This window comes from Salvia hispanica, chromosome 3 (genome assembly GCF_023119035.1).
Source record: "Salvia hispanica cultivar TCC Black 2014 chromosome 3, UniMelb_Shisp_WGS_1.0, whole genome shotgun sequence".
Classification (NCBI taxonomy): Eukaryota; Viridiplantae; Streptophyta; class Magnoliopsida; order Lamiales; family Lamiaceae; genus Salvia; species Salvia hispanica.
Genome location: NC_062967.1, coordinates 12,995,932 through 13,009,330, shown reverse-complemented (window position 1 = coordinate 13,009,330; position 13,399 = coordinate 12,995,932). Strand labels below are relative to the sequence as shown.

The window sequence follows — 13,399 nt, the reverse complement described above, 5'->3', positions numbered from 1 at the left end:
TTATATTCAAATAAAATGAGTTTGTGGAATATATTATAGAATAGTGATAAATAACCAAATTTTGTACAATCAAAAAAGTTTATACTACTAGTAATTTGATGTATTTATTATGTATTAAAATAATAAATATAGTTAGTGAATATGTTAAAAAGACTTATTAGTTTTTAGCCTCATTTCCAATTTTTTTTTATATTTGAATTGTCTCTATATTATTTTTTAAATTTAACTTAAAATATGCATTAATTATATTTATGGTTCTAAAAAAGTAAAAAATTTATACACAAATCAGAATTATATGTTCATAATATTATGCATGTTCAATATATACCAATATATTTTAATCAAATGCATAAACAAACTCATTTTTTCTCAAACAAAATAATTTTTGGTTGTACAAAATTTGATCACATAGACTTATTGTATATTATATATATGTCCATTATCAAAATTAGATGCGACAAATATTGATGGGCGGATAAAAAAAGAAAGTGCGGCGAACGGAGAAAGTATGTGTAGCGAAGCAATAATGACATTACAATCGTCGTTATTGACTGGGACCATATACTGTGCTTTTTCAAGAATAGAGCCCAAATTTGATATAAATACATACGAAATGCTATTAAATATTGCCACTAGTGATAGTGTGAAATTCCATGAAATTTCGATGATCAACTTGGCCCCAATTTGAATAAATATATACGAAATGCTATTAAATATTGCCACTAGTGATAATTGTATGAAATTCCATGAAATTTCGAAGATCAACTGATCTTGAATCTAAACCTACTATTCGAGTATTATTGAATGACTATTGGCAAAACATATACAGAGGTCATGTATTTTATTTCAATTGGTTCTTCTACACATTATTAATTTTTTATATATGTTAATATATATTTTTTTATTTTTTTATTTTTAATTATTGTTGCATTAGGTTCTTGTACAACATACTAAATCATTCTGATTTAAAATTTCTTTGGTTGTCTTTACTTACCACATTTTATAATTTAACTAACTTTTTTGTGTTAACTAAATTATTTTTGTTTTATTTGATTTGAAAATTTGATTGTAATATTGACTTAAGAGTCATTAGAAAAGAAAATTTTTTAAGTTAATAGAGAGCAATATTACTAAATTTTCACTGATACTTATATTATTAAAATAGGAAAAAAAAAATCCAACCTTAGAGAAAACAATGTCACGCACTAGATCAGTCGTCCCCCTTCGCCCCAATCTTAACCAACTGCGGCCCACGTATCTCGCTTGGCCCACCCAATGTTATACAATACTACTAAAACATTTTGATTACGGGGTTTCTTTAGTTGGATTATTATTTATTGGACTTATAATTTAATTAATTTTCTTATACAAATTAATTTAATTTTTGTCTTATTTATTTTGAAATTAATTCAATTGTAATAGCAGCAACATTCAATATTAAACGATGTAGGATCCGAACACAATGGTTTAAGAAGAATTTCAAGTGCTTTTTATGTTATTTTAGTAATTGGGTTAATTTGAATTTAGAGTTGAAAACGACGTCGTTTCCTTTAATATTTTCTGGTAGTCCATGTAGATTCGACGGCTGCCAGCATGGATAGTGTTCGGTCAGAAAACTTTTAATCTGGGCCGAGTTGGGGAAAACCATGATTTGAGAAAGTTGGTGGTATTAAGGACTAATTCTAAAGTCGGTGAGAAATACTAAATTTTTATGGGAATTTATGGTTTTGCATGCCCCTATCTCTTTTATTTTTAATAATGAAACATCTTAGCTGAGATAAATTAAAAAGAAAATTAAATCATCTTCAATGATATAGAGGAAGTATTATATTAAACTCTGACGCATTGTTTTTATGTTTTTTCATTCATTTAGCATACTGTCTCGGAATGTTTTTAGTAAGTATCTAGAAATATGTTAAACATAAATACTAGTCCTTGTCTTAAAAAGACGAATAACAATTTAGAATCTACAAAAGTTTTGCACTAAATTCTTTTTATATTTATGTGATGTTTGAAAACATAAAAATTATTAACTACATATAACTTTGAATACATAAAAATTATTAAGTACCAACTTTATTTCTTATAAATATAACAAATACATTGTGTTGTCATAATATGAACGTAATCCATATTGAAGAAGTTTAGTATCTTTACTTTCCTGCGAACCCCAATTATGCCACACTACATGTGCTTGTGAAACCTTGTCCTATAAAGAGACATTGATTTTAAAAATCATTTAACTTTTGGCAAATTTGATATTTACCACACTTTAAAAGTAATTTGAAATAGTAGAAAGGTAATGTCTGAGCCTGAACGTTTCGAGTTTGAGTCCTCCGTGGTGTGACTTTTCAAATATATATATCCATTTACCAACTAAAAGAAAAACCTTATAAATTAGAAAATTTGAATGTCCGCAAATTTTGAACCTATGTGGCTAGTCGTGTAGTCATATAATTTAGCCTGAATTATACATGACGATGTCGTTTCAACACCCTAATCTTGAATTCAATGTTGAATAATACTCCCTCTGTCCCATGTTACTTGCACATTTCATTTTCGGACTATCCCAAACTATTTGCACTATTTATATTCTAAATATAAAATTATGATATGTAATTAAGATATTAGAGTTAGTCAGTGTGTTTTTTTTAAGTGTTATCTTAGAGTAACATAGGACAGATGGAGTATGTGCCTAATAGGATAAAATATCGCCACCAAAAATCTTTTGAGCTTGAAGACTCAAACCTGCCATGCCAAATTGACATCAATAGTAAAGTTTGTGATTTTTAGACCAATTTCCACGTGCGTGGGAAATACAAGAATTCACCAAAAGTTTACCCAACACAAGAATTTCCGGTGAACAAAAATAGCACTCAAATCAAAATCTCTTTTTCTCACAAATGATACATATGTGCACCTCACAAGATAATACTGCACTTGAACTAGGTATGAGGATGATTGCATATAAATGCACCTCACAAGAATTGGTACACATTTTATGTATAATAGAAAGGGAGGAAATTCAAATATCTATGGTTTTACTAATCAGAAAAATACAAATTCGTGTAGGAAATGGCAAAGAATTATCTACGGAAGTGGATATTAACAACTGCTGGCTGCAAAAATAGAGTCTGTTGTACAGAAATTGCTAGGGGCAAAATCGGATGAAATAGAAACGACGATATCTTCTTTGTCCGGGTATCCGAATTCCCAGCTTCAGGACCTTCAGAGTTAAAAATAACCATTGTCAGTTAAGCAAGAAATCTGTTAGGTGTAGTATCTGTTAAGAGCCATAGTTTAGAATTAGAGGGCCCCATTGCTACCTGGTTTGATCTTAAATTTAAGAGTATTCGGTTGCCTCCTCAAAATGAATTTGATTGGATGGTCAGTGGACTGTCTGTGTCGGTCAGTTGCTGAAATCAACTGCAGAAGTTGCTTCAAACATTAATCAAGAAACTCAAATACTATAGATTGATAATAAACCTTAATCAAGACACTCGGATTCCATGCAAGAGAATCTGGTTCGGTCATAAGATTGGGGGAGTTGATTGAGGAAGCTCAAAGAAACTAGGATGTCACAGCATGTATATTCAACTCTTCTCAGTTCAGTTTCATAGCTAAGTGTAAATTACTTCTTGTGGACATAAGCAAAATGCTATCATTTCTTGTTCGAAAATGGTTCATATAGTAGAGGTAATGCAGAACAGAAACGTAACGAGGAATAATTTCTACGAATTAAACCTCCAAACACACAATCCGGAATCCACCAGAAAAGTATGATAAAATTTCCAAGAAAATAAAGTTCAAAATCTGTCAAAAGTGTCTATGCCTGCGGCCTATTTATACTCCTAAGAAAATTAAACCCTAAATGCAAAAAAGGAAACACAAAGTAGAAAAGGAAAATTATAAAATAGGAAAATATAAAAATTTGCCAATTGGAGATTGTCTATCTAATTATGGACTCCTAATTAGACTTTCCTTCCTTGCTGATTTGTCCTTTATCAAGAGGTGGACAGTTAAATAGCTTCTAGGAAAGGCATGAACACACCATGTAATAAGACATGGAATTTGGATATCTTACTGTTCGTGAAAGATATTCAAAATTAAACGATTTAAAATGTTTATAGCCAATTGTATGTGTTGCAAGTACTGGTGTCCAAATATCCTAAATTAAAAGGATGCTGACTAGAACATCTTCCTATCTACTTTCCTAGTATTTGTTATGACAGAAAACCAGAGCCAAGAGCTTGTAATTATCATCTTATCAGAAATGACAAATAAACATAAATTAAATTGCATATCAATTTCTAACAAGACAACTTAAAGAGTGAAAAAAGAAATAGATCCTAACCTTTTCATCATATCGAAATAGTGAGTGATCGAAGTAGGGTGAAGGGCTCTGGGACTGACAATTGAAAGGCAAAGTAGCTAACATCTTCTTAACAAACTGCATTATTAGTAGTAATGTGCATAAGCGTCAAAGTAATTGATGGACGGTATAGAATAGATACCAATTATAAACCTCAAAATTTACCTGCTGGCAGCTGCTAGCTTTGGTTTTATTGCATTTCAATTGCTCCAGGGCATAAATGTTGTTTGAATGTGTTGATAAAAAATTCATGTAAAAGGAATTCTTTGACGAGGAATGGAAATGGTCGCAAAACAGCTCAAACAATGTGTAGAGATCCTCAGCAGAGTTCTAAGAAGAGAAAAAAAAAGAATAGTTCAAGAGGGAAAGTAAGCCTTCAAATTCAAACTAAAATCATTTCTACTGAAGAAAGCATAATACTTAAGCTGCCAAACATTAACTAATTTGAAAGCAATTGGTTTGTGAATATGAATGGGAACCAAAATTATTACAAGTTCTGCTGAGCAAGGCTTCAAGAGTAGCCAAATGGTTACAGACCTGATAGAATGAAATTATTTCCGTCGTCTCCATATTATATACAGCAAAGAATGCGGGATGGTTATCTGTATTTCGTGCCACCTGCAGCACAGAGAATCAAATTAGGAAGTAGGAACCAAGCCTAAGTCAAAAGCCACTTAACAATGATCATCAGAGGCCTTTAATAAGATTATGAGCAATGGAGCAGCAACCAGCTAGTGGTTATTTCTGCAACGTATCATCTAAATTACCATAACTAGAAAAATTTGGTGGGCCATGTGCAGGTTTTTGTGTCAATAAGGATTATTGTGAGGGTAAATTATAAGGAGTGGTGTTCAAAAGAGAGAAGTTTAACACTCTCTATGGATGCCTAATAAGGCAATTGCTACGCACTTTTGGTGATGGAATTATCTCTAATTACAGAAGCCCTTCTCAAGTGATACAAAATCTGCTCTATTGTCCGCATTTGGTTACATATGCAGTAGCAAAAGTATGAGAATAATTTATTTCCTCAATCAATTATATTAATTAAGGCATAAGAGCATAAGCTACATGCTGTTTCACTGAGATAAACCATGAAATGCCTCCCTTTATCTTTAGATGCTTGTGATGACTCTTTCACCAACAAAAAAAGAATATTATGACTAAATTGAATGTAATAAGCAATAAACGAAGACTCACCCCACCATCAACACTGCCAAACTTTATTAAAAGGTGATGGCGGTCTAAGAATTGCACCTGAGCGAGATAATCAACTGCTGGTCAAAAAGCTCTAGCAGTACGGAAATACTAACTTGTATAAAAATAAAGAAAATAAATTAATTGAAAAATATACATTCAGGGGTATAGAATAATGTAAGGACTTGAACACGAAAAATAGATGCTTACCTTCCATATAACCAAATCAGCATAATCTTGGAAATGGAAATAAAACTTCTTCTTAAGGCACTGCATTCTCTGGTAAGAAGTCAAGAATTAAAATGCATAAGAATTTGTAGATATAGTCTGAGAAGCTATTCAAAAATACTTGCAAAATTGAGTACCGTAGCCTAAAGTGCTATAATTTCAGTTATACATGACAATGCTACTACTGGTATTACAGCATATGTTCTCAAAACATTTTAGGTGATGGCACGAATACTACCTAGTTCCGACAGAACAAAGTTCACTTAATGAATCATCTCATTTAAGTCTAGTATCTCAAAAAAATTTCCCAATTCAGGGATATTTAAGTTTAAAAACACCAAAGTTAACCTACAAACCAAAGTTTCCCATTTCCCTTCCTTTTGTCTAGCAACTATCACAAGGCCATACTATATTTCTAAAATGGGTACTCTTTGTGGCCTATATTTAAGGGGGGAAACATATCAGAAACTTTGTGATTTTTATCAATATCCATATACTTACTGAAGTCGGATCATGCTCTTCATTCCATATCCCGCGTAATATAAAGGAAAGCAGGCGCTGCTTTAAACCACTTAAAAAAGAAGTCTCTGGCATATGATGGATACTTTCCAGACCATTGCCAATATTTTGTGCTGTATTTCTGTCCGGGATGGCCATACCCTGCAATTAGTAAACAAATTACCTGTCGGGTCTACACTTATACCAAATTCACCATGGGACATATAAAATTGGAACACAAATCACCTAGATAAAATGAGAACATTCAAACATGAGCAAATGGATCAATCCATGAGAATGAAAGAGCGAGTCTTATCGTCGATACAGTTTTAGAAACTTAAACTTAACATTCAAGCTGTACACCATATTTAGTGAAGATTGTAAATTGTACTATTTCAATATCAGTTTAGAACATCATTATTGACACGAGTGTAGGACAGCAATATCACCAAGAAACCTTTTGGATAATTTTTTGAAGAGCTTGAAGCAGTACCACTTGCCTGAGAACTTGAATTGAGGAAAAGCTCATCATCTTCTCTGCAATATTCCCCAATAGATCTAACATCAACAAGGTTTCCAGAGTCTCTGATTTGGAGAATGTGGATTCTCTGATAACGCAGAGACACTATAGCCACCAAATCATCGTACAAGAAAACACCCATGCTATGCGCCAAGTTAATATAATCATTGCAGAAAACCCTCTCATCAAGTATCACTCCATCTTCCAATCTATACGATTTAGAGTAAGCAACACTCAAAATGTTGATTCTATAGCTATACAGGGTTAAAAATCAAACTGCAGCAATATAATATTACAAACCTTACAAGGTGAAAGGTTATTTTTTCGATTGACGGAATTCCTTGAATCGCACCTCCAACAGCAGGTGCATCGTGAATTTGTGCAGTTGACGTTGCAAATATTCCATATTGATTCTTCTCTGAGTACAGGAAGAAGTCTTTGCATATAAGCTCACCACTGGCAGCAAGAGTGACGCAATACAATTGGGTGAAAAAACTCTCAAATTTGTTGGCTTTAGAAGGAAGATCACGATTTAGACAATCATCTTCTCTGCACGAAAATGACAGCCAAGTTGGTCTGTAAACAACAAGATCCTGATGATTCCGGCTGAAGGTTACAAGATAGTTTCCGTCATCACTGAACTTACGAAATAGAATGTCAGGGCATTCAATGTCATATATAGTATGACTTGGAACTATGTTCTCATAAAATCGTCTGGCACAATGGACCTGGGACAATCAATAGTTAGATTACTTAGATATCATTCACAAGAATGGATATTAAACAAATACATAGACCACAAATTCCCCTAACTTAATTTTGGTGAGTGCATACAAGAAAAATCCTTATAAAATCAAAATCTCAGGTCTTACAGAGCATAAAGCAAGCGAAAGACCGTAAATTCACCAAAAAAAGTCACATAATAATCAAGTCACCAAAAAATTCACCAAAACGAAAGATTGACTAACTCATAATAATCAAGCACAACATTCCGGCTACGCTGGAGCTTAAGCAGTGTGCGTCACCAGAAGAAAGTAGTCTTTCACTAGTTCTCTCAAAAAATGACAATCAAATTTACATCCAGCACTAAGTCCAAAGAAACTCAAGTCAATCACTTCACTTTCCTCATTATATTCCCCAATCCAAAATTACATCTTGATGATACAAATTTCATGCACCAATGCAGAAGATCACATTATTGAACTCTCCCGGAAACAATCCCACTCATCTCTCTGAACATAGAGACCTATCTCGCTCATGCTTGCAGCTAATTAAACCAAACATAACGGCCAGATTGAAATCCTGAGCTAAACTAAGTGCAAAATCATCCATAAAAACAGCTCAAACAGCAGCAATCACAATAAAAACAGCTGGAAATAGAGGGAAAGCAAAGAGAATAAAGCTTACAGAGGTGCCGGGAGCAGGAGAAGAAATCTGGCGCTCGAAAATTCGGGCCGCCACATTGTTGCTTCTAAACATTAAGTAGGAAAACGATCCCAATTCCTTCCTAATAATTTGTTTTTTCCCCTGAATTCAAACCATGTGGAGACAATATTTCACCTGAGGTTGAGAGTGGGGGGTTTTTGGGGTGGGGAATTTGAATGGAGTGAACACAAGAAGACGAGAAGGGGTAAGTTAGAGAGATGAAATGTGTTTTTGTGCGTGTGTGTGAGAGAGAGCAATTATAATTGAAGAAAGTCTGCATGTTAGTTTTGTAACCACAAATGTAGAGTCAGCTAAATTCCATTCATATGGATTTCATAGTTTTTATTTATATTGCAATATTTCTAAAATTAAAATTATTAATGAAAAGTATATGATAATGAAATTATTAAATTCTTCTTTTTTTTTTGGTGATTGCAATTTCTAATTATTTAAAAAAAAATTAAATTCATAAAGTTGCAAACCGGCCCAAAACAATCCAAGCCCAACCACAAGTCTTTAGGTCGTCGTTTTGTTCTTTTCTTTGACCTTTTTCCTCGAATTCGGAATAATGGGGGTTTAGGGTTTTACGACCTCCATTGACGACGCACAACCCTGAATAGCGGAGATTGTGAGAAGTTGCAGTGTTGATCGAATTGAGAGGATGGGAGAGAAATTGAGGCTTCATCTGGGAGGATTGGGATCAAACGTGCAGGCATCCGATCTCCACAGGACCTTCACCTCGCCGCAATTGGGAGAAGTTCAATCTGTCGAGATTATTCGCACCAAAGGTCGCAGCTTTGCCTACATAGTGTTCGTTCCCGCTTCTGACAAAGGCCTCGCCAAGCTCTTCAGCACGGTCTCCCTCTTTCTCTCTCCCCTTCTCCTTCACTGTCTCTGTACATATTCCTGTTTCATGTTGAATTGTTACATTTGTGTGGGAAATGTGATGTATTTCATACCTAGGTCCGTTTCTATAATATTGCACATTTGATTACAATTAACGCATTTAGATGGATTGGAACTTTGCCATATACCAAAAAACTTGATGGTTGGTATCATTGAGCTGATTTTGTTTGATTTGTGTCAAAATCTTAGCAATGAGGATAAAAAAAACTCAATCATGTATCTTTATGTATAATCAAGAGTAAACGTTCCCCTTAAGAGCGTTTATCTGCAATTGAGGGAAAATCAGCCTGTAGCTAGTTTCTTACTGATAATGTACGAGTTTGATAAGTATTTATATGCCTGCAGTTGTCTGACTTAGTTAATCATAGTGAATAACTGGCTTCTTCTTGGGTAGGCTACATCTAACTGATTTTGTGCTGGGTCTCAACTTTTTTTATGTTGGAGTAAAAGAAGTTGTTACATGTTGCTGTTTTAGGCGTCATTGTTGACTCAGTTACATACTAATCCCGAGGATTTATGGTTAAGTTAAATTTAGACGTTTGTAGGTAGGCTGTGCCGCTGTGTGGATTTCGAAACGTGAATTAGCCCTATGCATATCAAATGTTAAATGTAATTGAAGTTAGATGTTAATAAAATATGATATAAGGTGAATATTTTATCTTTGTTAGTATAGCATCATTTATATGTTTTGATGAAACTCAATTAGTCAGACATGATTGTAAGAGGAACAGCATGCTTGCATTGTGGGGCAGAGAGTAATAGTAGCTTTTTTTGTGGAAAGTGATCACGATTGTTGACCTAGGTAAGTAGGGAAGTAAAGCAGTTGCAAGGTCATACATTGTTCTAGATTGAGCTAACATCACACCCCAAAAATTGTTATTTTTATGCTTTAGTCATTTTTTGTATTGCAATAATCAGTTTCACATTTGTTGAGTTTTTCGCATGATAATGATTTCTCACAGTTGGCTATCTGATGTATGAATGCTGCAGTATAATGGGTGCATGTGGAAGGGGGGAAGACTTAAACTTGAGAAGGCCAAAGAAGACTACCAATCTCGCCTAAGACGAGAGTGGATGGAAGCTGCTCAACATGAGACTAAATTGCCCAACCAGAGCGTTGATGCTGATGAAAATGTATGTGAAATGCCGAAACCAAAGAAAGAAGATATTGAAAAAATGCAGCTCAAGCTATTTTTCCCCAAGTTGAGGAAGGTAAATCTGGTTAAGTATTGATGTTTTTTTTCTTTTTCCTTGCCCGGATTCTTAAATTTCTTATGATTCATTCATATTATTTTTCCTATTAGTCTAATAACATCCTTCTACTATACGACTTACGTTTTCCATTAGTTCTTGCTGATTTTGGTCTGGTGCATCTTGGCATTATCTCAGTATCTATTGTATTCTCTTGTAGCTAAAAGTGATACCTCTCAAAGGAACTGGCAAACACAAGTACAGCTTTCAGCGCATTGAAGTTCCGCCCCTCCCCACCCACTTTTGTGATTGTGAGGAGCACTTTGTACCTCCAGAGCCAGCCAAAAGAAATCATTCTGGGCTTCCTATGCCAGCAAAGAGATATAAAACTAATGATCATGAGGTAGACGATAATGGGGTGAATGAGGAGGAACTTAACATGATGAAGTCAATATTGGACAAGCTATTAGAGAAGGAAATCCGCTCAGAGATTGTGTCCGATGAAGCTGAACCTTCTGAAGAAATACAACATGATGCATCTTTAGCAGATCAATGTCAAGTTGATGACAACGAGGAAGACCAAGAAAGCGAGGAAGACGAGGAAGATCAAGAAAGTGATGAAGATAACCTTGCTATTAACATTGTGGGTCGGTCAAGTAAGAGGGGTAAATTGTTTGAGGATTGGGGACAGAAAACAAGTATTACAAATCAGGTAAAATACATGACACAGTTAGTAGTTCTTTGCTTATCACTTCCTATGCTTTTTGTGCCCTTAACGACAACTCTGTTTTTCTCTGCCATGAATTCCAGGATTCGTTGGTAAATGAGCCCGAGGCCTTGAATAATACCAATGGCAAGAAGCAGGAAACGCAAAGCGCTAACCAAATTTTTGACAATAAGAGAAAGCAGTCTGTTCGTGAAGACAAACCAAATGATACAGTACCTTCTAAGAAGAAACGAGTGATGGAGATTTCTCATGACTGCACAGGTGATCAAGTTGTTGAAAATACAAAACCGGTAGATAAAGATCCAGGCTCTATACGGTTAGGTTCTGATGTAGCTATTGCTCAAAAGAAAAGTTCTGATGTGGCTAGCTCAACTAAATTAGCGTGGAAAGCCCTGGTCAGCGAAAAGGGGAACACTGCTTTCAACATATCAGATATCTTGATGAACCGTAATTCTGCTATTGAAACCGAACCTGGTTCTGGTACTGAAACTGAATCTGGTTCTGATACTGAAGCTGAAAATGGTTCTGATACTGAAGCCGAACCTGGTTCTGATTCTGAAGCTGAAAATGGTTCTGATACTGAGGCAGAATCTGGTTCGGATACTGAAGCTGAACCTAGTTCTGATACTGAAGCCGAACCTGGTTCAGAGACTGAAACCAAACCTGGTTCTGATGCTGAAGCCGAACCTGGTTCTGATGCTGAAGCTGAACCTGGTTCTGATGCTGAAGCCGAACCTGGTTCTGATGCTGAAGCCGAACCTGGTTCTGATGCTGAAGCCGAACCTGGTTCTGATACTAAAGCTGAACCTGGTTTTGATATTTCTACTGAACGCTGCTCCAATGGAAACAATGGCAAGCAAGATCAATCAAGCAAAGATGAAGAGCTGGAAAAACATTCTGATGCCCAATCTACTGAGCAAACTGCGTCTGAAGATTTATTAGCTAGAGGCGCATCATGGAAACGAAAGTCTTCATGGCTGCAAATGGTTGCAGATGCAAATGCCAGTGCCTTCAGCCTTTCACAAGTTTTGCCTGATGTAACTTCTCAAAAACAAGAGCCACAACAGTTCAAGGTGATTGACTTTTCCAGTTCAAGTCGGGGAAAACAAGACAAGTTTTTGGATAAAAAATCTTTTGCTGAAGACATTGGTGAATCTCAACGTCCTGCTAATACAAGAAACCCGAATGAGGATGTTTTGACAAAGGAACAGAATACCGGTGTTCCAGTTGGAGAGCAGCTGAATTCCCATTCAACCGCTCCGGTGCTTGGCGTGAACCTGGTACCAAGTAATAGGCCTATGGGAGAGATCATTATCAGTGAAACTTGCCCATTTATGAAGAGCGCTGATTCAATGAAGGAGTGGGCTAAGTCTAAGGCAGCTTTAAGTGGTTCACATAAACGAAAAGGCAAGGAAATGGACTCCCTCCAGAAACAGCGCGGCAAGTGAGGTATTCGGACTCACAGGAGGGCACTGATATGGATTCCTAGCCATTTCCAATGAATCTAGATGATCGATCTCCAACAGTTAAGTCTGATTAATTGCCTTGGCAGGTTCATTTATATGATCTCTTTATGTTGTGCACATTAACATTAACAAAGTAAGGCCTCTTTTGATAAAATATATGATCTCTATATCTTATAAACACCATAATTCTGCTATTTGGATAATTTTACCGTTATTTGAATTTTACCGTCGGGTGCGGGTATCCGATACCTGCAAAACTCAACATCCTAACACCCGATCCCACACCGTTTCCCGATTTTGTCGGGTATCGGGTCGGGTAGGAAATTACCCGATACCTGCTACCTGTTTCGACACCTAAATGAACAATGATGTGGTGATTGAGGTCTAGTTAGGTCTCTTTCAGTTTCGATTTCTTGTAGGAGTACCTTTTCTATGTATTTCAAAGAATGAACTATTTGACTTGAAAATTATTAATGAGTTGGAAAATTTTCCCATTTTTCTATGAAATTATCGAGTGCTATTCATTACTATTATTCAGTTATTATATTTCATTTTGTTTCTTATTTTTCTTTATTTAGGGTTTTAATATTTTCCTTTTTTATGGACTACATGTTATTATTTTCATGTGCTAGTGATGATTTTGCACATATAAACACATCATACATCATCTAGATTATAGTGGTGCTTCAATATTCTCATAAAATGTAAATATACAAGAGTTAACCACAGCCAAGTTGATTCCACTTCGTATCAATAGTAGTATTCATTTTTCATCTCCATAGCAAAATCTAGGTTCTTTTTTACTGAATTAGAAGATCAAAAAAGAAAGCAGTTAACCTATTCCAGTAGAAAACAATTAGTTAACAATTAGT

At 35.1% G+C, this 13,399-nt stretch overlaps 2 protein-coding genes across 3 annotated transcripts; one reads left to right on the top strand and one right to left on the bottom strand.

Moving 5' to 3' along the window:
- Positions 1–2,870: 2,870 nt before the first annotated feature.
- Positions 2,871–8,498, bottom strand: LOC125211441 (light-mediated development protein DET1). Of its 2 annotated transcripts, XM_048111237.1 has the most exons (11): positions 8,220–8,498; positions 7,113–7,540; positions 6,793–7,021; positions 6,296–6,454; positions 5,777–5,845; positions 5,570–5,626; positions 4,910–4,990; positions 4,538–4,702; positions 4,355–4,450; positions 3,327–3,426; positions 2,871–3,226 (listed from the first exon to the last, which is right to left on the bottom strand). In XM_048111237.1, exons 1-11 carry the CDS (start codon positions 8,289–8,291, stop codon positions 3,087–3,089), a joined length of 1,596 nt encoding a protein of 531 aa, XP_047967194.1. In that variant the 5' UTR covers positions 8,292–8,498; the 3' UTR covers positions 2,871–3,086. The 2 variants fall into 2 exon arrangements, with proteins under 2 accessions (XP_047967194.1, XP_047967195.1); XM_048111238.1 differs by lacking the exon at positions 5,570–5,626.
- Positions 8,499–8,791: 293 nt separating this feature from the next.
- Positions 8,792–13,057, top strand: LOC125214698 (protein REPRESSOR OF SILENCING 3). The gene is made up of 4 exons (XM_048115828.1): positions 8,792–9,093; positions 10,134–10,355; positions 10,555–11,046; positions 11,145–13,057. The coding sequence occupies exons 1-4, from the start codon at positions 8,899–8,901 to the stop codon at positions 12,507–12,509; spliced, it is 2,274 nt and encodes a 757-aa protein (XP_047971785.1). The 5' UTR covers positions 8,792–8,898; the 3' UTR covers positions 12,510–13,057.
- Positions 13,058–13,399: the final 342 nt, after the last annotated feature.

Coding starts and splice junctions, on each gene's coding strand:
- LOC125211441 (XM_048111237.1), bottom strand. CDS start 8,291: ATGTTTAGAAGCAACAATGTGGCGGCCCGAATTTTCGAGCGCCAGATT. Junction 6,455..6,792: donor TCCTCAATTCAAGTTCTCAG/GCAAGTGGTACT, acceptor TACTAATTGCAG/GGTATGGCCATCCCGGACAG. Junction 4,991..5,569: donor TTGGCAGTGTTGATGGTGGG/GTGAGTCTTCGT, acceptor TCTGTGCTGCAG/GTGGCACGAAATACAGATAA.
- LOC125214698 (XM_048115828.1), top strand. CDS start 8,899: ATGGGAGAGAAATTGAGGCTTCATCTGGGAGGATTGGGATCAAACGTG. Junction 9,094..10,133: donor TCGCCAAGCTCTTCAGCACG/GTCTCCCTCTTT, acceptor TGAATGCTGCAG/TATAATGGGTGCATGTGGAA. Junction 10,356..10,554: donor TTTTCCCCAAGTTGAGGAAG/GTAAATCTGGTT, acceptor ATTCTCTTGTAG/CTAAAAGTGATACCTCTCAA.